Source organism: Eptesicus fuscus, chromosome 25 (assembly GCF_027574615.1).
Source record: "Eptesicus fuscus isolate TK198812 chromosome 25, DD_ASM_mEF_20220401, whole genome shotgun sequence".
NCBI lineage: Eukaryota > Metazoa > Chordata > Mammalia > Chiroptera > Vespertilionidae > Eptesicus > Eptesicus fuscus.
The window spans coordinates 2913102-2940596 of record NC_072497.1 but is presented as its reverse complement, the minus strand read 5'-3'; the positions used below and the strand labels follow the sequence as shown (position 1 = coordinate 2940596).

Sequence of the window (27495 nt, the reverse complement as noted above, 5' to 3'; positions counted from 1 at the left end):
TTTTCACTCCAATTATTTCTCACTCAGTCTGCCCTCAAGACTATAAACTCCCAGAAAGGAAGCCTGAGTGTTCGCCACCTCCCCACACCTAACCCCATTTCTAATCTGTGCTTGACATTATGCTTCCTCTTTTATAATGCAAAGCTGGCCCAACTGTGGCCCAGCTTCCCTCAGAAGTCTGCTTTGACTAAGGCCATGCCGGGAATATTCTTTTTCTTCTCTGTGTTTCTATGGAATGTAGAGGCTAGCACTTATACCTTAACTTGTCTCTTTTCGTGATACCTTTTTTTTTCTTGCTGCAAATTATACTGAAAGCTCTCCAGAACTAGGGCTATAACTTCCGATTTTTTAAAAATATATTTTATTGATTTTTTTTACAGAGAGGAAGGGAGAGGAATAGAGAGAGAAACATCGATGAGAAACATCGATCAGCTGCCTCCTGCACACACCCCACTGGGGATGTGCCCGCAACCAAGGTACATGCCCTTGACTGGAATCGAACCTGGGACCCTTCAGTCCGCAGACCGACGCTCTATCCACTGAGCCAAACCGGTTTTTAGCATAACTTCTGATTTTTAATGTGATAAATCCTCTTTCAGCCTTGAGCAAGCACTGCCGCGCCACCATCCTCATTGAGCTCAGTGAGGATAATCCCATCCTTAGAATCTTGCTGGATGCATCCGTCTGGGAGGGTTGGGCCTTCTAGGTTTTAAGACCTCCATTCATTCATTTGACAATTTTTTCAATGTTTCTTTCATGTAAGATGCTGGGGGTGAAAAGGTAAGAAGGGCCCTGTTCCCCAGTGTGAGACAACAGTATTTTCTTTCTTTTCTTTTTTCTACAAACAGTATTTTCAAAAAAGATAGAAATACTAGCAAGAGACCAGCTCTGGTCCTTCTTGCCCTAGATGCCTATTAGGAGCTTCAGCTACTCAAAGCAAAGGCTGTTGATAGTACAGCGTGACAGAAGGCAGCGAGAGAAGGGTCACATCAAGGTGCAGGAGGTAGAGTTCAAGGAGGTAGTCAGATACCATTATCGAAGTCAAGTTCAGGGAGAAAGAGACTTCCTGATTATCCGCACCACTGGTTTTTCTCATCACACTGTTACATGGTTGTTTTCTCTCCAACCAAGAGTTTCTTTCTTTTTTTTAAATTTTTTTAAAAATATATATTTTATTGATTTTTTACAGAAAGGAAGAGAGAGGGATAGAGAGCTAGAAACATCGATCAGCTGCCGCCTGCACACCCCCCACCGGGGATGTACCCGCAACCAAGGCACATGCCCTTGACCGGAACCGAACCTGGGACCCTTGAGTCCGCAGGCCGACGCTCTACCCACTGAGCCAAACCGGTTTCGGCAAGAGTTTCTTAAATTTGAGAGATTCAGGTGTGCTTTCAAAGTCTCCCGCATCCTCCACCTTTATGGGAAAAGCACTCATTGAAACCATCTCAGCTGTCAGTTTTCCGGAAACCCGCCCCACTGGAGACCGCACGGCGGGGCTACACGTCTAGTGCCACACCCGGACCCGCGGCGGGGGCTTCACCGCTCCGGCCACTCAGGGGCCGCTTCTGCCCTCAGCCGCCGGAGACGCGGCTTCCCATTGGCCAGACAAGCACGAGAGCCCGCCCCCCCGGAAGTTGCAAGGCGGCTTCCCTTCTAACCTCGGGTCGAAGCCTCCGCGACGGGCCGCGAGGCCGAGCGCGGCAGCGGGCCCCGGTCGGTTCTCTGCCGGTGAGGTCCGGCGTGGGAGAGCCCTCCGACAGCGAGGCCAGGCCGGAAGGGCTGGATCAGGCAGGTCGCGAGCCCTTTTCTGTCCACTCTGAGCGGCGAAGGGGGCGGGCTGCGCCTGTTGCCGCCCCGGAAGCGGAAGTGAGGGCGCCGCGGGTCCTTTCCAGCGCGAGCTCAGCCCGGCGTCGGTCGTTCCGCCCGCCGGTCACTTCGCGCCTCTCTTCTGCCGGTGTCCTCGTCACCGGCCCCTCCTCGCCATGCTGTCTCTAGATTTTTTGGACGATGTGCGGCGGATGAACAAGCGGCAGGTGAGGTTGGCCGCCCGCTTTTCCCCCTGGGCTCCTCTCGTCCCTTCGACGCTGCCACTGCGGGTCCTGCGGGCCTCTGGGCCCCTGAGCCCCTGAGCCGGGCTGATGCCTGAACCATCTCTTTGTGGAGTCTGTGGCCAGAGGTCGCTTGGTTCGCCCCCTATTACTATTATTATTATTATTATTATTGTTTATTATTAGCTCCTAGTTAATTCGGGGCTGACTGGGGGTGGCGCGGGAAGACGGTCTTCACCTTCCATTCCTCCCCGTGAGGCTGAGGGAGCGAATGGAAACCCGAGGGCGCTTTGTAAAGTGGGAGTTGGGGTTGCTCATTGCGTAAGGCGGCAAACCCGGGGTTTCTCCCATCGCAGCGACCCCCATGCCATCCAGAGGCTAGATTTAGCAGTTCCCTGCTGCCGGGGTGCTCGGAAAGGCAGTTGTGGGCCCCACAAAGGCCGCTTTGCTTCTCTCAGCAGGTCACAACCCTTCTGGTACTTGTTGGCCCCAGTGGCCTGCACTGACTTTTCCTTGGACCACGTCTGACTTGGAAGTTGGAACAGTTACTATACTTGCCCTCGAGTCCATTTAGCATGCAGGTGGCAGCCCTCGGAATCCTCGGGTGTACCATCGCGCCCAGTATGAGTGGCACAGGGATCTGGATATTCAGATCTCCTCATTTTGTCCTTCAATCTTACTCCGTCTCTTGAGCTTCTAGATCGTATGTCAGATGGTATTGGGGATGCTGTCGTGATTATGCAGTCGTTAGGAAAAGTTGCTTCTTTTCATCTTCTGCACCCAGTGTCCGTCTGTAGAGCTTAGTTTGCTTGCCTCGGGCCTTTTAACAGTATTTGACTATTAAGAATTATCCTGCCCTAACCGGTTTGGCTCAGTGGATGGAGCGTCGGCCTGTGGACTCAAGGGTCCCGGGTTCGATTCCGGTCGGGGGCATGTACCTTGGTTGCGGGCACATACCCACTAGGCAGTGTGCAGGAGGCAGCTGATCGATGTTTCTGGCTTTCTATCCCTTTCCCTTCCTCTCTGTAAAAAAATCAATAAAATATATATTTTAAAAAAAGAATTATCCTGATGTCACTATTAAAGATTTTTCTCTTGGACTTGTATTTTGCAGTCTTTATAAATACCGATTAGGGAAGTAGATAGGCAACCTCCTCTTAGTCCCCTTCAGATTTTAGCTAGCTCAGTGTCACCTTCTCCTAGATATGCTTCTTAATTCCTTCGGTCATAATTGATCATTCTTTTCAAATTGCACAGAACATTTATGTCTTGAAGATAACTCCTTCAGATTCTCCCTTATGTTGTATGGTGTTGTCTTTTCCATCCATATCTGAATTTCTGGGTACTACAGACATTTCTCTGAAGAAGTACTTATGTGGGGGCTACTGTTTATTGTACCTTATGCTAAATACAGTGAGCAAAATGCAGAGATACATAACAGACTCTGCCTTCAATGAGCATAAATGTGTAGAAAATAGTTAAGGCTATTTTGCTATGTGTAAAGTGTTATATATGCATATGAGGTAGGTAATGTTCTTGCCATTACTGAGATTAAGGAAATGAACACCCTCCAAGTGGTGGTGAGGAGAAAATGGGAGGAATTGGATTGTGTGGGAATGGGGTGAGGGGAAATAATGAAATGAGGTTTTGCCTGTACATAACTTCTGGGGAAAAGAATTGATAGTGTTTATAGATACTGAGCTCATCACATGAAAAGAGGAAACTATAAGTTTGGTTTTTGCTTCTCTAAAATTGCTGTCATTGCGTAACTTTTTCATTTACATCTAAATACATATCAAATGTCTGGTTAATATGTTTGAATTATAGCTGTGTTTTTTCCCCTTAGGTTCATAGAGGAATACTTGAGTACACTGAACCCCATCCATTTGAGTGTATTATTCGATAAGTTCCTACAGCTACATACACCCATCACAATCAAGATAATAGAGCATTCTATCCCATACAAGATCCCTGTGCCCCTTTGTAGTTCGTCTCTCCTCTAGCACTTGGCAACCACGGATTTGCTTTTCGTCGGTATAGATGGGTTTGCATTTTATATAAATGGAATCACAGAGTATGTATTCTTTTGAGCTTTGAGTTATAATTGATTTTGAATACCTTACTCATTCAAGACTTGTTTATTTTATGTAATACTAGAGGCCCGGTGCATGAATTCGTGCACCAATGGGGTCCCTCGGCCTGGCCTATGGGATCAGGCCGAAACTGGCTCTCCGACATCCCCTGAGGGGTCCCAGATTGTGAGAAGGCACAGGCCAGGCCAAGGGACCCCACCAGTGCATGATCAGGGCGGGGAGGGACGCGGGAGGTTGGCCAGCCAGGGAGGGGCTGTGGGAGGGCTCCAGGTCATGTCTAGCCCTTCTCGCTCAGTCCCGGTCTCGCTCAGTCCTGATCGATCGGCCAAACCCCAGCAGCCAGCTAACCTACTGGTTGGAGCATCTGCCCCCCTGGTGGTCAGTGCACATCATAGCGAGCAGTTGAGTGGCCTTAGCATATCATTAGCATATTATGCTTGGATTGGTTGAACAGATGACCGGACAACCAGACACTTAGCATATTAGACTTTTATTATATAGGATAATTTTTAGGGTCTGCTTCACAGTTTTCAAAAATAAAGTGTTTCATTACCCTCACTGCATCCTATACACTATTGCCTCAAACCTTCAGTAGCTCCCCATTGTCTTAGAAAGGCCTTTGCTGTAAGTCCCAGTCATTTTACAGCCTGCCGTTTCTCACTGTTTCAGTCTTGTTCCACTGTACCTTTCCTGCCTGTTTTGTATCAATGTCTCTATGAACATTGTTCTATTCAAACCTTGTGTATTTAACTATCTTTAGAACTCCCCTTGCATTCTTTCTGATCACCATTTTCCTGAAACTTCCCTTAATCTATGAAAACCTGATTTGTAGAGTTTGCCTATTTCTGTGGTGTAAATACTCCTAACGGGGCTAATTTCAAGCTACTAACATGACATCATTGAATGTGGAATTAGGAAGAGATGTGGTAGCATGCAACTGTAATTTCCACCTTTGGATAAAATAGAGAAAAAAATATGGCCTCAATAACATAGAGTAATAATAAAATGCAGTGAAATAATTAGGAACTCATGAATTTAGAGTATTTATTACCTTTATTTTTAATGTAATTTAATTATACTAATTTTTAAAATCCTCATTCAAGATATGTGTGTATATATCAGGGGTCCTCAAACTTTTTAAACGGGGGGCCAGTTCACTGTCCCTCAGACCGTTGGAGGGCCGGACTATAGTTTATAATATATTTTAAATATATTTTATTGATTTTTTACAGAGAGGAAGAGAGAGGGATAGACAGTTAGAAACATCAATGAGAGAGAAACATCGATCAGCTGCCTCTTGCACACCCCCCACTGGGGATGTTCCCGCAACCAATGTATATGCCCCCGACCGGAATCGAACCTGGGACCCTTGAGTCCGCAGGCCGACGCTCTATCCACTAAGCCAAACCGGTTTCGGCCGGACTATAGTTTAAAAAAAACTATGAACGAATTCCTATGCACACTGCACATATCTTATTTTGAAGTAAAAAAAACAAAACGGCAAAAACACACCCGCATGTGGCCCGCGGGCCGTAGTTTGAGGACGCCTGGTGTATATATATATATATACACACTCACACACACACACACACACGTATACATAAATTGAGTTTAGAGAGGGAGGAAGAGAGAGAAACCGATCAGTTGCCTCCTGTACATACCTGATCGAGAATTGAACCTGCCACCTTTGTGGTGAATGGGACAGCACTCCAACCAACTGAGCTACCCAGCCAGAGCCAACATGTCATATTTTTTAGTTAGTTTTCTCATTTTAATATATTTTATTGGTTTTTTACAGAGAGGAAGGGAGAGAGATAGAAACATCGATGAGAGAGAAACATCCATCAGCTGCCTCCTGCACTCCCCCTACTGGGCATGTGCCCGCAACCAAGGTACGTGCCCTTGACCGGAATGGAACCTGGGACCTTTAAGTCCGCAGGCTGACGCTCTATCCACTGAGCCACACCGGTTTCGGCAGTTTGTTTTTTTCTTCATCATATCCTCTCCATGGTCATAGAGACAGGCATGATTATTCATTTCCGTGGCTAGATGGCACAGACCTACAACACTGAAGATGAGCTCCACATAAGCAGAAATGGTGATTATATCTTCTCTCCCAAAAGTTCTCTTTTCGGACTTGAAGGAAGGAGGTGAGCTAGAGTATCCAAACAGAAGATGCCCACAGGGGCAGGAAGTGTTGTCTGGGAAACATGGTTTATGGGTCAGGGTTTGGTCTGGGAAGCAGAACCACTATAAATATTGGGGAATTAAGGGCTTTATTATAGGACTAAGATCTTACACAATTGTGGGAGAAGCTCGATAAGTAAGAGTCTCAAACTGAGAGGTGGAGAATCAGAAAAATATCACTACCTCTTCCGAAGCACTGTTACGGGTAGACAAACCCATGCTTGCCGTGGAATTGGGCAGCATTTCAAATCTTCCTGATGGAGTGGGACCACACCAGAGGGGAGTAGATGAAGCATAAGGCTGTGTTGCGTCTACACTGGTCTCTATTAGTCAGATGCGCTGGGCATGGGGGAGGGGAGAGTGAGGACAAGTTGGATTCTGCCAGGCCTTTAATGATGTCTCTCACCACCTCTAACCACAGTTAACTTCAACAAAATAGCAGTTGGTTCCCTTTTCACTTTCCACATCTTGGGCAGATTACTCCTTATGGCCAACCAACCCAGACCAGGGAAGGGGATTAGGGAAACCTAGTTCAACCTTTGTTAGCCAAGTTGGCAAAATACAAAACTGAAGTCAATCCTTTATCTACTCAGCATCTAGAGACCTCTTTTTTTTTTTTCTCCAACATATAATTTTTAAAAATATATTGTATTGGTTTTTTACAGAGAGGAAGGGAGAGGAATAGAGAGTCAGAAACATCTATGAGAGAGAGAGAAACATCTATCAGCTGCCTCAAACATCCATGTGCCTGTAACCAAGGTACATGCCCTTGACCGGAATCGAACCCAGGATCCCCCAGTCCGCAGGCCAACGCTCTGTCCACTGAGCCAAACCGGTTAGGGCTCCAAAACATAATTTTATTGACTCCAGAGAGGAAAGGAGAGGGAGAGAAAGATAGAAATATCAATGATAGTCATTGATCAGCTGCCTCCTGCAAGCCCCACACTGGGGATCAAGCCTGCAACCTGGGCATGTGCCCTGACCGGGAATCGAACCATGACCTCCTGGTTCATAGGGCGATGCTCAACCACTGAGCCACGCCAGCCAGGCTATGCACACCTCTTAATCATATTTAACTTTTCAAATAAAGAGAAAAGCAAAATTATGCTTCTGTCTAATATGCAGCTATTCCGTGTTTTTGTATTTGGCCACATGGTCATAGCTGTATTTTTTTCTTCCGTTAATCATTGCATATTCCTTTCACCCTCAGCAAGAACCGAAGTTGGTCATAATATCTTGCCCAGTGGAGTGCCCCAACCTCTATGACCCCATTACTAAAGGGTTAATGTCATGAGTTGTCCTGCTTGAATGGGATTGTTGTTTTCTCTCAGAGGATTCTCTGTATTCCAGTTATATGTCCCTCATTACTTTTCTCTGATGGTCAGGACCAATTACCCTGGCCAATAGATAACCCCCTGGCCTCTGCATTTTGGTTCACTCGCACGAGGAGCCCCAAGTGGTCAGGTGGCAATCTCAACATTCATTCTAATGGAATGGGCATGTCCCCTGGTGGAAGGGCATCTCCCGTGGGAATGAAAACCTTTAAACCCATACAACCCAGAGTTGTAAAGATGGGTGACAGAAGTCACTCTTCTTCTAACCCTTTATTTCCAGACTAGTGAATCCTGCTGTAGAAGAAATAGCCCATAGATTGGTTGCTGATACAGAGCATTTACAACATACTGGAGGGCATTAGACATTATCCCAGCCCCACAAAGTGTTGTTGGTGGCTCGCTGGTGCCATACTGTCTTCAAAGGGCCATTTGTATCACTCAGAAGAAAGGAATCATAGAATGAATTGGGAAGTATTCCTTCTGCAATTTTCTGGAAGAGTTGGTGTAGAATTGTTACGATTTTTTTTTTTTAATTAAATGCTTGACAGAATTCACCAGTGAATGCCATCTGAGCCTGGTGTTTTTCCTTGTGTGTGTGTGTGTGGGGGGGGGGGGGCGGGGTTTAAACTATAGATCCCATTTCTTTAATAAATACAGGTCTATTCAGTTTATCTATTTTTGTCTTCAGTGAGCTTTGTTAGCTTGTCTCAAGGAGTTGGTAATATATCGGTATAATATTGATAATACCCTTTTAATAATTGTATTTCAATACAAATTAATATGTAGTTACTCTAGTGATGTCACCTCTCTCATTCCTTCCTGATATTAGTAATTTCTTTAAACAGTTACATTCTTTTTTTATTTTATTTGAGAGAGAGAGAGAGAGAGACAAACATCGATTTGTTGTTCCACTTATTTATGCACTTATTGGTTGATTCTTTTTTAAAAAAATATATTTTATTGATTTTTTACAGAGAGGAAGGGAGAGAGATAGAGAGCTAGAAACATCGATGAGAGAGAAACATCGACCAGCTGCCTCCTGCACGCCCCCTACTGGGGATGTGCCCGCAACCAAGGTACATGCCCTTGACCGGAATCGAACCTGGGACCTTTCAGTCCGCAGGCCGACGCTCTATCCACTGAGCCAAACTGGTCTCGGCTTGGTTGATTCTTATATGTGCCCTGACAAGGAATTGAACCTGCAGCCTTGGTGTATTGGAATGACACTCTAACTAAATGAGCTGGCTGGCCTGATATTAGTAATTTATATCTTCTCTCTCTTTTTTCCTGATTAGTCTGGCTAATTAAACTCAGAGTGCCCATTTTTTGTTTGATTGTTTTTCTTTTTGTTTTCTGTCTTTTGTTTCACTATTTCTCTTTTTTTTCCTCACTCAAGGATATTTTTTTCTATTGAATTTTAGAGAGAGTGGAAGGAAGAGGGAGAGAGAGAAGCACAGATGTGAGACACATTGATTGGTTGCCGCCCACATGCCCTTGACCAGGGCTGGGAGTCTGCAACCGAGGTATGTGCCCTTGACTGGAATCGAACCCAGGACCCTTTGGTCCACAGGCCAACACTCTGTCCACTGAGCCAAACTGGCTAGGGCTCTCTTCTTTTTTTAACAGTATTTCTTTTCTGTGAGTTACTTTGGGTTTCATTTGCTTTTCCTAGTGTTTTAAGGTAGAAGTTTACTTTGGGAAAGCTACAAATATTTGTAAATTAAACAGTGTATTTCTAAATAACCCATAGGTCAAAGGAGAATCGCAAGGGAAATTACAAAATATTTGAACTGAGTATAAACAAAAACACAACATATAATTTGAGGCCTTTATTGCTTTAAAATGCCCTCTGTGTACTACTTTAGGTATCTCCCACAGCCTTTTAATTTTTTATTTTTTTACCCTCACAAATTTTAAATAAAAAAATACATGTTTACCAACATATACTATATCTAGTGTACTTCATTTCTGTGTGTAAATCCAGATTTCATTTGGTATTTTCTTTTTGCTTGGAGGACTTTTAAAAAATTTTTTTTCGTAATGTAGGTGTGCTCGTGATGAATTATATTTGAGTTTTTGTGCCTTTGGAAAAGGTTTAATTTTGTCTCCATTCTTTTTTTTTTTTTTTTTAATATGTTTTTATTGATTCCAAAGAGGGAGAGAGAGTAACATCAATGATGAGACAGAATCATTGATTGGCTGCCTCCTGCACACTCCCCACTGGAAATCGAGCCTACAACTCGGTCATGTGCCCTGACCTGGAATCGAACTGTGACCTCCTGGTTCATAGGTCAACGTTCAATCACTGAGCCATGCTGGCTAGGCATGTCTCCATTCTTTAAAAAAGGTTTTTTTTATTGATTTTTAGATAGAGAGGAAGAGGGGGAGAGAGAGAGAGAAACATTGATGTGAGAGGGAACCGTAGATCTGTTGCCTCCTTCATGCTTTGTACCTGGGATCAAGCCTGAAACCTGGGTTTGTGCCCTGACTGGGAATCGTACCCACTACCTTTCGATGCACAGGACAACACCCAACTAACTGAGCCATACTGGCGAGGGCTTGCCTTCCTTTTTCTTTTTTTTTCAATCTCTATTTTGAAAATATTATAGATGCCTTCCCTCCCATTGACCCCTTCTATCCCACACTCGTCCCCCCTTGCCTTTCTTTTTGTTTGTTTGTTTGTTAATCCTCACCTGAGGATATTTTCCCATTGATTTTTAGAGAGAGTGGAAGGGTGGGGGGAGAGAGAGAGACATCAATTGGTTGCCTTCCACATGCACCTGAGCAGGGCTGGGAATTGATCAAGCCTGCAACAGAAGTACGTGCCCTTGACCAGAATTGAACCTGGAACCCTTCAGTCCACAGGCCAATGCTCTATCCACTGGCCAGGGCATTTGCCTTCATTTTTGAAAGAAATTTCTCTGGGTATAGAATTTTAGGTTGATAGTTTTTTTTCTTAGTACTTTCAAGAAGTCTGCTGTTATTTCAAGAGCTCAAGCTATTCCTGTCCCATATGAACGCTGAGAATTGTTCCATCTGCCCCTTTTGGATGGTTCTTTTGCATCCTTGGTAATTCCTTCAGAGGCATGTGCTGATCGTCGCTGGTCGTCTTTCTGCCGAGGACTTGAGCAGAGACCCTCTGCAGACCTTCGTGTGCGCTCATTTCCATCCTACCCCGGGTCTCTAGCTCCCTTTGCCTCCTCAACTCCTAGTTCTTTCTCCTCAAGTCAAGGAGACTTCCAGGCTCTGTCTGCATTCCCCTTTGCCCGTGTTCTAGAAACTCTCTAGTCTCTCAGTTGGGGCAAGTTTCTCCTTTCTAAGCAATCACAGTCCTGTGCTACATGGATGCAGTCACATGTTCAATGTCTGAGACCCTTTGTTTCATCTATTTTGTCCAGTTACTTAGTTATTTCAGGAAGGGAGGTAACTGGTCCCTGTTACTCCATCTTGACCTAAACATCATATTTTTGAGATTCATCTGTGTTGTATGTATCAGTAGTTCATTCTTTCTCTTCCTGAACAGTATCCTAGTGTGTGGAAATATTGCAGTGTATTCATCTGTTGATGGACATTTGTTTGTTTGTTTTTACCAATGTGAGGCCATTATGAATGAAGCTACTGTACCTGTGTAATGAATAGATATGTTTTCATTTGTCAGATTGTAAAACAGTCTAACGGATTTTTTAAAATGAGACTTGTGTTACTGTTACTGATATTCTGCCTGTTGGGACTATTCAGGATTTTTGTTGTTGTCACTATCATTGAAGGTTCTCACTGGGACAAGCAGTGACTTTATTGGGCCATGATAACAGTGTCTGGTCTGAACATGCTTCAGTTTTGCCAGTGCCATCAGTTTTACATTTTGTTTTTTTAATATATATATTTTATTGATTTTCTACAGAGAGGGAGGGAGAGGGATAGAGAGTTAGAAACATTGATGAGAGAGAGACATCGATCAGCTGCCTCCTGCACACCCCCTACTGGGGATGTGCCCACAACCAAGGTACATGCCCTTGACCGGAATCGAACCTGGGACCTTTCAGTCCGCAGGCTGACGCTCTATCCACTGAGCCAAACCGGTTTCGGCCATCAGTTTTACATTTTGCTGCTGTCAGTGTGCCTGCCTCCAATACCCTAGCTTCTGATCACGTCTTCTGTGAGTTAGAAGGCAGGGAAATTGTGGTTATGGGTTATGAGTCTGTTAGTTTGAGGGCCTAAGATAAGACTTTAGGCCAACTGCTAGTTTATTTTTATTTTTTTTTATCCTCACCGTAGGAGTGAGGATATTTTTCCAATGGTTTTTAGACTGAAAGGGAGGTGGCGGGGAGGGGGGGGAAGAGACATATATCGATGTGACACTTCAATTGGTTTGCCTCCCACACGCACCCTGACCCGGGCCAGGGATCAGACCTGCAACCCAGGTAGTACATGCCCTTGAGTGCCCTTGACCAGAATTGAACCACAGTCCTTGGGTGCACAGGCCGGCGCTCTAACCACTGAGCAATGCCACCCAGAGCAGGTCAACTGCTATTTTGTAGCTCTGATACATTTTGCTTCCATGGTCACTTCTGTCTTTGCTTAAAATTGCAGGAAGTCTGACTTCTATGAAAATATCCTATATGTTGAACTTCAGACATCTCTTACAAGAATAGAAATATAATTGATATGTTTGATAACTATAATAGATAAATGAACAGTACATAACTTTCAGATTATGGCCTGTTAAATGATAGTATTTAAAGTTACCATCACTTTTATTTTGCTGAATTTTCTGTCCTCAGTTATATCTCTTTAGTTATTTTAAATCTAGAACAGTCTCCCATGTTTATTTCCACGATACTGGATTTTCGGACTAGAACAGTTTTATGGATTGTTCACATGCCACATATATTTTAAAAATAACAAAAGGGAACTTACATTGTACATATTTTTGAAATTTTTGTTTTTTCACTTGAAAGCATCTTATGAATGTCTTTTCAGGTTCACATTTTCAATGGTACATTCAAGGTTGTCTATAATCTGAGCTTAATAATATGCTTTTTCAGATTCTCCCAGGACTCTCCAGCACCATCTTTTCATTTCTTGAACCATCTGCCATGGCGTCCAGTCATCCTCTCTCCTTTTACCCATTATGCAGCCTTACACCAACACAATCAGCTCAGATTATTTCCCTCATTTATAATGCCTCTCTAGTATTGCGTCTGCTTATTCAAGTCATAGGGTTTTACAATTTGTCAAGTAGTGCAAATGTATTAAGAAAGAAAGAAGGCTGGCCTTCAAGTCCTAACTATGTGACTGACAAGCTGTATGACTTTGGCGAAGTCACTTCCTCTCTCTCCGAGACTAAATTTCCTCAACTGTAAGATGGGGGTGGGATTAAATGTCATTGAACAGCCCATGATTATCAAGGGATAAATATTGTAGACAATCGAGTGCTAGAGGAGTTCAAAAGAACCAGTTTGTCACTGTTGGCTGGTATGTATCATGAATTAAGCTGAAAGATTGTGAAAGTACAAATGAAATAACTTATGTGAAAGGTTCTGAAAATAGTAAGTTATATAAATGTAACCTATTTTAGTAAACAAAATGGAGCAAGGTACTTGGGGTGAGAGAGAGAAGGCTGATTGTGTAATTATTACAGAGTTTTAAAGATTCTCGGAACTTTAGCTGCTGTAATAGTGCTACTTGAAACCTTTCAATTGATACTAGTCTCAGTCCTTTCCTGGGAGGGGATAATCATAGATCTAATCTCTTCTCCTTTGTTCTTACAGCTGTATTATCAAGTCCTAAATTTTGGAATGATTGTCTCCTCAGCACTAATGATCTGGAAGGGGCTAATGGTCCTAACTGGAAGTGAAAGTCCAATTGTGGTGGTGCTCAGGTAATAATTTTTCTTTCCAAGGCATGGCATTGCTTGGGAGAAACATTGAGACATTGAATAATTGTGGTATCATTCCTCTAGAAACGACTCCTTCCCGGAAGAGGGCCTGGGAGAAAATTAGTTACTGTGTCTCAGTTGTGAGGCATTCTCAACATGTTAGACACTTCATATTCAGACCCCAAAGGGCTTCTGACCTCTACAAAACGTTTACTATGTGAGCTTTATTTTCAGCACGTCTCTTAAGAAAGTGTTTCAATGTACTTTATTTTCCTGAAGTTCTTCTGTCTTCTTGCTCTCCACTTTGATACATTAAGCTGGTATTTAGTTGTTAGTTTGCTAGATTATGTATCATCTCCAAAGAAGTTGTTTTTCTGCAGCATGTTCTCATTGTCGGTGCAAAAGCATCACTAATTATTTCCATGTTTCCTGCTGACCTTTAAATATCACTCCTAAATAGATTTCAGGAATCTTGAATATACTAATGCCATCTCTTTTTTAAAAAAGTATATTTTTATTGATTTCAGAGAGGAAGGGAGAGGGAGAGAGAGATAGAAACAACAATGATGAGAGAGAATCATGGATTGGCTGCCTCCTGCAGGCCCCACACTGGGGATTGAGCCTGCAACCCAGGCATGTGCCCTGACCGGGAATCGAACCACACCCTCCTGATCCATAGGTCAGTGTTCAGCCACTTCGCCACGCTGGCCGGGCTACTAGTGCCATCTCTTAAAGTGACAAATAGTACTGAATTTTTTCTCCACTGTACTTCTTCCCCCTCCTTATATGCCTAATGTTAGTGCTTTAAAACTTAACTTACTCATTTTTGGAGAATTACCACTTGGTTACTTAATTGAGTCATTATGGTTCTGTCTTATTTTGGGCTTAATTATAAAAGTTCTCCAAGTCTTTTCTGGAGATAATGGAGTATAAACATAAAATAAACTGAATCATTATCTAGAGTCTAGTTAGAACATTACTCTCAACAAGATGCAATTTACTCCTTCATTGTCGTATAGGACAGCGGTCGCCAACCTTTCGGACCTCACGGACCACCAGTTGGCGATCACTGGTAGAGGATATACTTCCAGCAACAAGTGGTTGGAACCACTGGGTCTCCAGTGTCTTAGTTAATAATAGTTAGTTCTGTTTTTGTTAATAATCAAATGCAACTGACTTTGGAGATCCACAGAAATGTATGGGTTTTATTCGCTGGGAAAGTATAGAGAATTGGATCCCTGTCTCTTTCATTGTCTGACTACACCAGGCGTCCTCAAACTACGGCCCGCGGGCCACATGCGGGTGTTTTTGCCGTTTTGTTTTTTTACTTCAAAATAAGATATGTGCAGTGTGCACAGGAATTTGTTCATAGTTTTTTTTAAAACTCTAGTCCGGCCCTCCCACGGTCTGAGGGACAGTGAACTGGCCCCCTGTTTAAAAAGTTTGAGGACCCCTGGACTACACCATTGGGCGAGTCACTTACTCACTGAACCAAAGTTTCATCTATGAACTGAAGGATGGACCTAGACCAGTGGTCGGCAAACTCATTAGTCAACAGAGCCAAATATCAACAGTACAACGATTGAAATTTCTTTTGAAAGCCAAATTTTTTAAACTTAAACTTCTTCTAACGCCACTTCTTCAAAATAGACTCGCTCAGGCCGTGGTGTTTTGTGGAAGAGCCACCCTCAAGGGGCCAAAGAGCCACATGTGGCTCACGAGCCGCAGTTTGCCGACCACGGACCTAGATGATGTCAGAAGACCTTTCCAATTCTAAAGTCATGTGGCCCGAAGTTCCCAGACAGTCCTGGATTCAGGGAGAGCTTCGCTTGGTGCAGTGTCCAAACACTGACAGAAGGGGAAGCCACGCTAATTGGCTCTGTGGGGAACAGGTGTGGAGAGAGGGTCCCGGGAGGCACCTGTGGATACTCTTCTGGGATTACTTCAGATGGAGTTTTCTCCAGTGGAGATGTTTAAAGACCGTTGAGCCCTAGCCGGTTTGGCTCAGTGGATAGAGCGTCGGCCTTCGGACCAAAGGGTCCCAGGTTCGATTCTGACCAAGGGCACATGCCCGGGTTGCAGGCTCGATCCCCAGTAGGGGGCGTGCAGGAGACAGCCGATCCATGATTCTCTCTCGTCATTGATGTCTCCATCTCTCTCTCCCTCTCCCTTCCTCTCTGAAATCAATAAAAATAGATTTTAAAAATAAATAAATAAAGACAATCGAATGACTAAGGACTTGCTCATTGGTGGTTCTGAAAATAGCCAGTTTTGCTATCGCTGGAAAATTTGTCATCAGTAGGGACTTGTGGTTAGATAAGTTATTTGGTACCTAGGTTATGTATATACTAAACTTTTCTGATTGCTAATGTGGAATTAAGAAATTAGCCTGGCCAGTGTGGCTCACTGGTTGAGTGTCGACCCATGAACCAAGAGGTTACCGATTTGATTCCCAGTCAGGGCACATGCCCAGGTTGCAGGCTTAATACCCAGTAGGCGCATGCAGGCGGCAGCTGATCAATGATTCTCTCTCATCATTGATGTTTCTGTCTCTCTCTCTCTCCCTTCCTCTCTTTCTAAAATCAATAAAAACATATTAAAAAAAGAAGAAATTAAAAGAGACCAAGTCATTTTAGAAGAGAATCTGGTCAGGACTGGAAGGAGCAGTCATTAGAGAAAGGCAATCCATGTGATTGGGTGGCCTAGCCAGGGTTTCCTGTTACTGTAAGGAATATAATTTTTACCTGAACCAAATAGGCCTCAGAGGGCTCAGGCCAACCGAGAATCCACTTTTAAGCTCTTTGTGAAGCCATTAGAGATAAAGACAAATACTTCTTATTTATTTTATTAACTGACATTTCAGGGAACATTCAAAACTTTCTCTTTACAGAGCTGAAGCCAATTTTAAAATATTTCAATAATTTATATGTAATGTCTTATAAAATTATGATTGATGGTTAAATTTAAAAGTATAGTTTAATCAAATAATATTAAGAAGGTTACTAATAATTTGTTTAATGTTTAAAACGCTTTCCCTGGCCCTGGCCGGGTAGCTCAATTGGTTAGAGTGGTCGTTGGCAAACTCATTAGTCAACAGAGCGGCAAACTGTGGCTCGTGAGCCTCGGTTTGCCGACCACTGGGTTAGAGCATCATCCCAATATGGCAAGGTTATGAGTTCTATTCCTGGTCAGGGCACATACGAGAATCATCCAATGGATAAATGAATAAATGGAACAACAAATCGATTTTTCTTTCTCTCTCTCTCTCCTCTCATCTTTAAAATTAACAAAAATGTAATAAAAATAAATAAAAGTTTCCCCTGGTTTCTATTTTTTTTTTTTAAATCCTCACCTGAGAATATGTTTTTACTGATTTTAGACAGCAAGGAAGAGAGAATCATCAATGTGAGAAACATTGATCAGTTGCCACACACACACACACACACACACACACAAATGGGGATCAGACCAGCAACCTAGGTATGTGCCCTGACTGGGAATTGAACGCACACCTTACGGTGGACAGGTTGATGCTCCAACCAGCTGCGCCACCCAGCCAGGGCTCCCCTGGTTTCTTTCTCTAATGGTCTTCTCACTGCACACTTTTGTCTGTTTAATTGTCATCTATAGCTGAACTGTTAAATCTGTTTCTCTCTCATCTCTACCTAACTCCCTTGGCATCTAGACTGTTTTCACCTCACACTGGACATTTGCACCTGCACGTTAACCAGGCACCTGAAACCCCATGTAATGAAAAGGGAAGTTCATCTTTTCTCACAACCCTGTCCTTTTTCCTCATTTCTCTGTGACTATCTCTCTCATCTACTCAGTTGCCAGTGTTAAAACCTAGGAGTCACTCTGTCATATCCAGTTGGCCATCAAGTTTGTTCTTTTCCCGATCTCTGTTCTACCCTTTATAGTCGTCCCCCTGCTGCTGTGCTATTTCAAGCCCTGATCATTTCCTCCTCAGCAGCCTGGGCTGTTGCAGTGACCTTTAAAAAAACTGCTTTTTAATCAGTAAAAAAGTTAGTATATTTTCATTATATGAAATGTTGAAAACACACACACACAAATCAAGATGAAACTGAGTCACCCATAGTTATGGGATATAATGTTAACACTCTGGTCTCTTTTTTCACGTATTATTTGTTATATCATTGAGGTAATTCCGTATATACATCATTTTCTCTGTATTTTCACCCTTATTCTCCTGTGTCTATTTTTTTTTAATATGTTTTATTGATTTTTTACAGAGAGGAAGGGAGAGAGAGAGAGAGTTAGAAACATCGATGAGAGAGAAACATCGATCAGCTGCCTCCTCCTGTGTCTATTTTTAAAATAAAACTTTTAATATTTGCAAAATGTTCAATTATAAGTAATAGCCTGGACAACTGGTCTCCAAATCTACCTTCTCATCCATTCTACTTATTAATTCAATAAATATTTGAATGACTTGTGTATATCCAAAGCTTCTGAAGCGATGGTTCTTAAATGCAAATATTATTACGATACTTGCTGCTTAAAATTCTAGAGTGGCTCGGAGGCAGTTTGGCACAGTGAGAGTGGATTTCATTGGACTCCCTTGGTTCCTATCTCTCCTTTATCATTTCCTTGATGTGTAACTTCAGGCCTCTCTAAGCCTCAGTCTTTCTCCTTATGTAGAGTCCAGAGTCTTCCGACAGAAGACTGTCTTGATTTTTATCCCCTGTCTACCCATTTTCTTCTTATTAAATCTAGTATTATGATGACAAACTGGAGCTTGAGTTTCTGAAAATCATACTGATTGCCTTCTTCCTCATAGAAAAGGTTCCTTAATGACTGCACCTATCTTAGGACCTTTGAAGCACTTGGTATAGGGTAGAACAGGTGAGAGAGGAGAAGTTTGTCCTCGCTAATTACCATGGAATTGAATACATGGCTCATTTCTGAAATTCTCAGGCAAAAGTCTCTTCTCTTGTCCTTGGTTTCCTCTCTTGTTTTTCTTTTAAAAATAAATAAATTGATACCACAAGCATTATCTCTGTAACTGACTGTTCTCTGCCTTGAGCTCTTCTTCCTTCTTCGTGGTTTGATATCATAAGGTCATCTTGGTCTGTAACTAATAAATGGCAGGAGAAGATGATCCCGTTCTCATTTGAATATTTGAATATGTTTATTGTTTTCAGAAGAAGTGAGGATAAGAGCAGTGATTATAAAGTTCATTCTGTTTGTCACTTGAAATTTTAAAAGGTTAAAGAATCAGTAGCATTGCCCTTTTCAAAGATTTCAGCTCCTTTGAATAATAATGCTTGAAATGGAAGTAGTTAATAAATGTTAACAACTAAAGAAACCTTTAGTATTACTCCTTAGTCTGAGGAAACCATATTTTCAGAACAATATACATTTGTGTTGTCAATATATTTGTTAAGGTATTGAGTATATTTCAAAGGTGATACTTGAGATTATTTTGTTGAATATCTAATTTTGAAAGTAAACTTAATCTCAGATTTTCTCTTTGCTATTGTATTCTTCTGTCCCTCCCAGTGGCAGCATGGAACCTGCATTTCATAGAGGAGATCTTCTCTTTCTAACAAATCGAGTTGAAGATCCCATACGAGTGGGAGAAATCGTTGTTTTTAGAATAGAAGGAAGAGAGATTCCTATAGTTCATCGAGTCTTGAAGATTCATGAAAAGTATGTGCAAACTATATATTTTTTGTTCTAAAATATTTTTATTGTTTTGGTGTTTACAGTATTTAATTTTGAATAGCCCAAAGGATAAAACAGGGTGGAAACTCTTAGGTCCTACTTTCAATTCATTTTTATGAATGTCTGAAGGCTTGGTGAATATTTGAAAACGAAATTGTTAGTTATTAACTCATTTATTTCCCTGAAGGTTTTTCTTGGTTCCCAACCAGATCAGTAGCCCTGTATATTTCAAAGCAGTAAACAACTTAATGGGCCTATTTGTCTACATAAGAACATTCCTTTCAGATGATACAGGCCTGGCGGTCACTAGGAGCAACTTGCTTAAAATGGCATTGGTCACGTCAAGCCCCAGAAATCGTTTTGCCTAACACTCCACCCCTCATGATCAGCTCTTATAATCTCACATGCCCCTGTCTTCTGGAACGGTCCCTGAGCCTCAGAGGGGATAGAGGAACATAGTTGTCATTTTTGTGACATCAGTTGTCCACATGATAGACAAAGGCCACAAGGACAGTGTACTGGGGGAGGAGGGTTGATGGCAAATATGTGATACCTTAATCAATAAAGTAATTTTAAAAAAAAAAAAAAGAAATGAAACTCCACTGCTGAAGCCGCCTCTGGTGTGGAGAAATTCAAAGGTGGCAGGAGAGGGCAAGGCTATCTGCTCTCCCGCAATGAGATTACTCAATGCTTTGTTTAAAAATTATAAAAGAACTCGAAGAGAAGTTCAAATCTTGGCCAAATTGGGTGTTAGTTATTATTTTGGAAAGCGAAAAAGAAAGAAAAAAATAAATAAAAAAAAAAAAGAACAGTGTACTGTTGCTCTGTGTGTGTGTGTGTGTGTGTGTGTGTGTGTGTGATGTACATAATCCCCTCCCCCAAATGACATAAAGGTTAATCCCTAATAGAATCTTCTGGTATAATCAATGAGGAAGCCCCAATCTTTAAAAAAAAAAAATTTAAGGCAGTCTACAAGACATTTCAAATAAGAGTAAATATACAACTTTTCCAAATTCCATAGAAAATTTCTAAAATCTAAGTTACTCTTTTAAATGTAGGTACTTGCATTTTTTTAATTAAAAAGGACGTATGTAAAACCTTTAGAGTCACGTGGGGTTGAGGGGGAGCATAAGAATGAGCAAATATTTCCCCTCTGGGTCTCAGTTTCCCGATCTGTAATACAGAGAGTTTTAGGAAGGTGCTTTATGAGGTCTCTGAGTTCTAAGCCTTCAAATCTGTGGTATTTCTAGTTAAGGAAAACTTTGAGAAGGCTAGGAAAGAAAGAAATGAAGGAAAAAGAAGGTTGTCCTGGCCCTAACCGGTTTGGCTCAGTGGATAGAGCGTCGGCCTGCAGACTGAAGGGTCCCAGGTTCGATTCCGGTCAAGGGCATGTACCTTGGTTGCGGGCACATCCCCAGTGGAGAGTGTGCAGGAGGCAGCTGATCGATGTTTCTAACTCTCTATGCCTCTCCCTTCCTCTCTGTAAAAAATTAATAAAATATATTAAAAAAAAGAAGAAGAAGAAGGTTGTCCTGGAGGACGCACAGAGGGGAAGTGAAATGGTGGGGGTAATGTAGGTTCTTGAGTACGAGGAAGCCATAAATAAATATTCTTATTTGATCACCCTCCAGCATAGTTGATCTTCTCCACCTAAAGACGAAGCAACTGTCGGTTGTTGATTTTTTCAAATCCCCATAAACATCCCAGTTTAGAAGAGTTTTCTTCACTATAGAATAAAGATCTGACTGCTCTTTTTTCAGAATCGAGTATGTATTTTGAAAGAGATAATTTTTAAATGGCATTCTATTAACAAGGAAGGACTAACTACATTTTTTGGGAATTTATTTTGGAATTGCAAAGGTTTATTCAGTATGGGTAGCATTTTCCAGATTCTTCAATTGGGTTTGGGGTGTTTGTTCTCAGCACTGCCTGTTGTGGACAAAGCTGAACCTCCTTTTCCCGGAGTTTATCAGAGCAAATCAATTTAAACCGAGGCCCTGCTTTAGGTAGAGCAAATACTGCCCATTTTTATGTGTGATCCTTTGAAATCCAGTGAAAAAAATTTTTTTTACTTCTTTATTGTTTAAAGTATTACATATAGTATTACATATGTCTCTTTTTTCCAGTAAGTTTTTAAATTTTAAAACAGTTCATCTTGTTTCAGGGCAAGTTCATTGACAGATGTTATATCAACTACAGATTCCCTAAATTTTAAAAGTAATTTAAAAAAAAACACTTTTTTTTTATTGATTTCAGAGAGGAATGGAGAGGGAGAGAGAGAGAAACATCAATGATGAGAGAGAATCATGGACCCGTTGCCTCCTGCACTGGGGATGGAGCCCACAATCCAGGCATGTGTCCTGACTGGGAATCCAACTGTGACCGCCTAGTTCATAGGTTGCCACTGAACCACTGAGCCACACAGGCCGGCCTTAAAAGTAATTTTTATCAGATTTTTGAATATTTTATGATGTGTGGTACTGTATAATCTGGGCGGTTTGGTGATTTCTTTCCAACTCTTGAGATGCCTTCAACTTGCACGACTGTTTAAAAAGCAGATGCTATTAATATTCTAAAATTTCCCGTTTCCTTCTTTGTTTCACAGAGACTAAAATACCTGATTGTAATAATCATCTGATTTAATGGTATTAGCATTGTTCTTAAATATAGGACCCAATGACAAACAAAATGGATTAAGTCTTGTGTAGTCAGTCTGTCCTGGGTGTTTTCAGGCTGGTTTTGCACTGTTGTTCATTTCTTTCAGAAGCAATAACATCCTGAGCTTTAAGAAGACTAGAGGTAGGAATTGTTCAACTGACCTCTCTCTTGTTTATTCCTCCCTTTCTCCTCCTCCTGCTTCTTCTGTAAGGTGCCTTTGCAAATCTGTGAATAGCATATAAAGCTCTCTTCATGTATCTCCATCTTATGAACATTCTTATTACCTGTGTATTGTTATACATGATGCTGTGTAAATTGGAAAATACAGAAAACAAAATCACATGTAATCCTAGCACCCAGAGATAATGTTAAATTTGGGGTAAACCTCTTTTTGTTTTATAAACACGCTGCATAAATTTTTTTTTAAATATATTTTTATTGATTTCAGAGAGGAAGGGAGAGGGAGAGAGAGAAACATCAATGATGAGAGAGAACCATTGATCAGCTGCCTCCTACACGCTCCCCACTGGGGATTAAGCCCACAGCCTGGGCATGTGCCCTTGACTGGAATCGAACCTGAGACCCCCTCAGTCCACAGGCCAACGATCTATCCACTGAGCCAAACCGGCTAGGGCCACATTTGCATAGTTTAACTTTCTTTTTTTTCTTTTTCTTTAATATATTTCTTTATTGATTTCAGAGAGGAAGGGAGAAGGAGAGAGAGAGAAACATCAATGATGAGAGAGAATCATTGATCGGCTGCCTCCTGCACACCCCCTACTGGGGATCGAGCCTGCAACCCAGGCATGTGCCCTTGGCCAGAATCGAACCCGGGACCCTTCAGCCCGCAGGCTGACGCTCTATCCACTGAGCCAAGCTGGCTAGGGCTATCTTTAACTTTCTATTAAGTGATTATTTCCTCCTTCCTACCATCACAGCATTATGATGGTTAAATTAAATTGCAAGTGTGTTGCACTCCTTAGAGGTGGGTAATGTTAAATATTTGGTCCCTGTACTAGCAAGGGGAAAGTTTGATGTTAATGTACCATCGGCCAGTATTTTGGGCCTGGGAGATGTGAGGTACTGGAGTCCATCTAATAGGAGCTGGTTGCCACCAGAGAATATTGGTTACACTGTTAAGTAGAGGAAGGAGACCAGCGTTTTGCGAGCAGCTATCGTGGTCTCTCCTGACTGTGTTAGGGCCCTGGGCAGAGGCGAGAAGATTGGGTCTGCTTGGTGGGTTGGTGGGTTGGCAAATCAATTACTTGGAAATAACCCCCCTCTCCCGTAGCACCCCTTTCCTTTCCTGGGAAGTTTCCCATTTCCCAATCATCCTCTCCTATTTGGTTTTACTTTTCTGCCTCGGTGTTGTTGCTATCTTCGTGGTTGAATTGACTCGCTTCCTGCGGCTCCTGGCGTCCACGCTTGCAGCTCCCCCCTCTTGGCACCTGTCCTCTTTTACCCTCCAGCATTTTTCAGACGTTCTTTCCTTTACGGAGTTGTCAGCTGCACGTTATTTTTCTCTGCATATATTTGCATTTTTTCTCATTGGAACCTCATTTTTAATGTGACTGTTTGCACCTCGCTGTTTGTGGTGTTTGCAACGCCTCCCAATTTAGTTTCATCTGCAGATTTAGTGTCTAGTGAGCCAGTTTCTGGCTTAGCATCTCAGTGAATACTAGTCAGTAGGAGTCTGGAGTTAATTTTCTTCTTTCTAGTATGATGGCCAACCCAGACTCACTTGAACTCATTTTAAGATGGTTTTTATCAACTGTAAAATGTACTTTGCTTTCAGTTAAAATGTAAAGTTACTAGAAACCTCATGATTCTTTATTTTATTTTAATATATTTTTATTGATTTCAGAGAGGAAGGGAGAGTGGGAGAGAGATAGAAACATCAATGATGAGAGAGAATCGTTGATTGGCTGCCTCCTGCAGGCCCCTTACTGGGGTTCGAACCATGATCTCCTGGTCATAGATCAGTGCTCAACAATTGAGCCACACCGGCCAGGCCCACATGGTTCTTCAGAAGAATTAAACTAGTAAGTTTCTGATTAAGTAAGATACTGTTATTTTTGCTCTTTTTTTTAAAATATGGAGAATTTCTAACATGCATAAAAATAGACAAAACAGTACAGTGAACTCCCAAAAGCCTGTCACCCAGTCCCAATAATTTTTTTAAAATATAGTTTTATTGATTTGAGAGAGGAAGGAAAAAGGAGAGATAGAAACATCGATGATGAGAGAGAATCATTGATTGGCTGCCTCCTGCACGCCCCCTAGTGGGGATCGAGCCCGCAACCTGGGCATGTGCCCTTGGCCTGAATCGAACCCAGGACTCTATCCACTGAGCCAAACCAGCTAGGGCCCAATAATTACTAATCTATGGCTAATTCTGTCCCACCTACACTAACACTTTCCCCCCTATCCTGCATGTATTATTTTGAATCAAATCATAGATATGCACGTCATGTCATAGGTAAATGTTTTAGTATTTATGAACTATATATAATCAGTGAGCTTTTTTTAACAGTTTGAATCCAGATTCAGATAAAGGTCCTCAGTTGAAATTGGTTGATACGGCTTTATAGTGTCTTTTATTTAATATGTAAATTCCTTTTCCAATATTTTGTTCTTCACAATTTATTGGTTGAAGAAACTGGGTCATTCTGTAGTTTCACATAACCTTCATTTTGCCTGTAGGATAGTTTAATGTGTTCCTTTGCTCTGTGTATTTAAAAAAAAAATTGGTGGTTTGTCTTTGTTTTAATATAAAAATGAGATTATTCTGCACATACTATTTTATAACCTTTTCTACACTTAATAGAGTTTATTATCTTCAATGCATTAGTCTTCTGTAACATTGTCCTTAATGCTTGCTTAGTATTTCAACTCCTGAATGTTAAACTTTTAGCTTGTTTCCAGTTTTTCCGAATTATAAACTACACGGCTATAAACATCCTTTTCGCTAAATAAATAATTCTTTTTGATCTTGGGAATGGTGATTAAAATACCACAGTTCCACAGGAATTTTTGGTTAACAAGAGCAAATTTTACGCTTTGAAATGACATCAAGGTATTTTGGTGACTTGGTTTTCTCTTACTCTTTTAAGGCAAAATGGACATATCAAGTTTTTAACCAAAGGAGATAATAATGCGGTTGATGACCGAGGCCTCTATAAACAAGGACAGCATTGGCTAGAGAAGAAAGATGTTGTGGGCAGAGCGAGGGGGTAAGTATAGAGGGAGCACTTGCTAAGTTTTTCATGTCTCTTGAAACTTGGCCCCCTCAATCCTATCGCTGATCCTACACAGTTGACATAATGGTTGGATCCTGGTTCTTTCAAATCACCTTGTATCCTCTGAAAAGGTAGGCTTCTTAAATGCATTTAAAGCTTCAGGTATACGCTCCAGAGGGGCGGGAACGGGCGGGCAGTAAAAGAATAGAACAGTAGTGATGAGATGACGAATTGGAGTGACGGTGTTAAAAATTCATTTGTTCACTCCAGTCAAGAAATGTTATTGGGCACCACCCAGGGACTCTCATGTTTGTACTCTGCTGGGCTCTGGGGATCCCCAGCAGTTTTAATCCCACTTCATGAAACTTACATTTCTTAAGTATTTACTGAGTCAGCAACTTAAAGCGTTCATCTGTATTAACTTGTTCATATTAATTTACACCATACTGTTTTATTTCTGGTCTTGAAATTATTGAGGTCAAATGAGATTTAAAAGTCATATTAAGCCTGTTTATTTCAGATTTTAACAGGAGAACAAATCAGTGGAGGACAGGAATTGTAAGTGATTGGTATGAGGAAGTATGGGATTGTAACTACCTTCATGTTTTTAATAATATTAACAATAACTGACATTTATTAGGGCTTACTATGTGCCAGCGATTCATTCTAAGTGCTTTGCAAGTATTACCTTTTTTAACCTCAGACCAACCCTAACATTTCCATTCTGTAGATGAGGAAACACGGGCCAGTGAAGTTGCTTATCTGAGGTCACCCTGGTGGTGAGTGGCCGGATGACCTCGCAGCCCACTCTCTTAACCATCGCACCGGAGTTACAGGCATAACAGCTCTGAAATGGGTAGCTGCTGGCTCTCAGCGTTCAGCTGCCACGTGACACTGACCGCTGTGAGAGCACCTGCTCCTCTCGCCTGGGACGGACAGTGTGAACTCAGAGTGGTTCCTCTAGCGCAGCGGTTTTCACCCTTTTCCACCTCGCAGCACACACAAATCAATCAATAGAATTCTGCGGCACGTCAAAAAACGCATCATATTTCTTGCCGATCTGACAAAAAAATAGGTATAATTTTGACTCATTCGCAAGGAATGAATCGTTGGCTGTTTTCATTTTGACAACCTAAAGGCAAAGAGGTCAATGCCTCTGACTAAATAGTCAGGGATTGCATGTTTTTAAAATTCTTGCAGCACACTGGTTGAAAATCGCTGCTCTATCGAACAGGCCACCACACTGAGGAGCTCGGGTCCCGTAGAGAATTAAGTGCGAGTTATTAGGTGAGAGCTGCCACAGTGACAGCATGAGGTTGCTCAGTTTGGGGAAGAGAGATCTGATCAGAATAAGCGCCACGTGCTTTGTGCCCCGCAGTGCTGGGGCTTTCTGCGCATGCCGCCAGTTCAGGGGAGCTTCATTCCCCATGGAGAGCCAGACGCACCTTTACCATCCAAATACGATCATCCGTGTTTCTGAGAAATCATTGTCCCCGTCTCTCTCTGCTCCCAAGATGCTGCTATTATAGTTACTCACACTCATCAACCTCTTTGAGTCTCTTTGTTTTATTTTGTGTTTTTTTTTTATATATATTTTATTTATTTTTTACAGAGAGGAAGAGAGAGGGATAGAGAGTTAGAAACATCAATGAGAGAGAAACATCGATCAGCTGCCTCTTGCACACCCCCTACTGGGGATGGGCCCACAACCAAGGTACATGCCCTTGACCGGAATCGAACCTGGGACCTTTCAGTCCGCAGGCTGACGCTCTATCCACTGAGCCAAACCGGTTTCGGCGAGTCTCTTTGTTTTTACTTTAATTTGAAATGTACAGATTCATATAGAAACATAAGGAAAAAATAGTCATCAAAAAGCAAAGTCACTTTTCTTCAGCTCCCACTCCATAAATATTGAACTTTTTGGTATATATTTTTTAGCCTATATGTATAAAGATGTAAATCTTAGTGTGTTTGGGGGTGTGGGTGCGCATAGAGAAAACAGTTGTGTATAGGGAGAGTGGTCACAGTTTATAACATAACCTTTTTTCATCCCCCAGAGTTACCAGTATCTTTACAAATAAAAATTAATTTCCATATCATCATTTTCAAAGCTGTATGCTTTTCCTCTGTGTGGATAGACCACATTTTTAGTTAGACTGTCTCCTGCTATTAGACGCTTAGATTTTTTTCCTATTTTTAAAAATTATGAACAATGTTAGAATGAGCATCCTGTTACATACATTTCAGTGCTTCTGCCCACTCATTTCTTTTTTTTTTCTTTTTTTAATATATTTTATTGATTTTTTACAGAGAGGAAGGGAGAGGGATAGAGAGCCAGAAACATCGATGAGAGAGAAACATCGATCA

General features: G+C 41.8%; 1 protein-coding gene across 3 annotated transcripts in view; it reads left to right on the top strand.

Annotated features, from left to right (window-relative positions):
* Positions 1 to 1838: 1838 nt before the first annotated feature.
* Positions 1839 to 27495, top strand: part of SEC11A (SEC11 homolog A, signal peptidase complex subunit) — a 31667-nt gene continuing 6010 nt past the window's right edge. The window contains exons 1-4 of one of the 3 annotated variants that reach the window (XM_054713228.1): positions 1839 to 2036; positions 13437 to 13546; positions 19067 to 19216; positions 25003 to 25122. In XM_054713228.1, the coding sequence (XP_054569203.1) occupies positions 1986 to 2036; positions 13437 to 13546; positions 19067 to 19216; positions 25003 to 25122 (431 nt within the window). In that variant the 5' untranslated portion in view covers positions 1839 to 1985. The remainder of the gene's footprint in view (positions 2037 to 13436; positions 13547 to 19066; positions 19217 to 25002; positions 25123 to 27495) is intronic. The other 2 variants (XM_008160032.3, XM_008160031.3) reach the window with 2 other exon arrangements.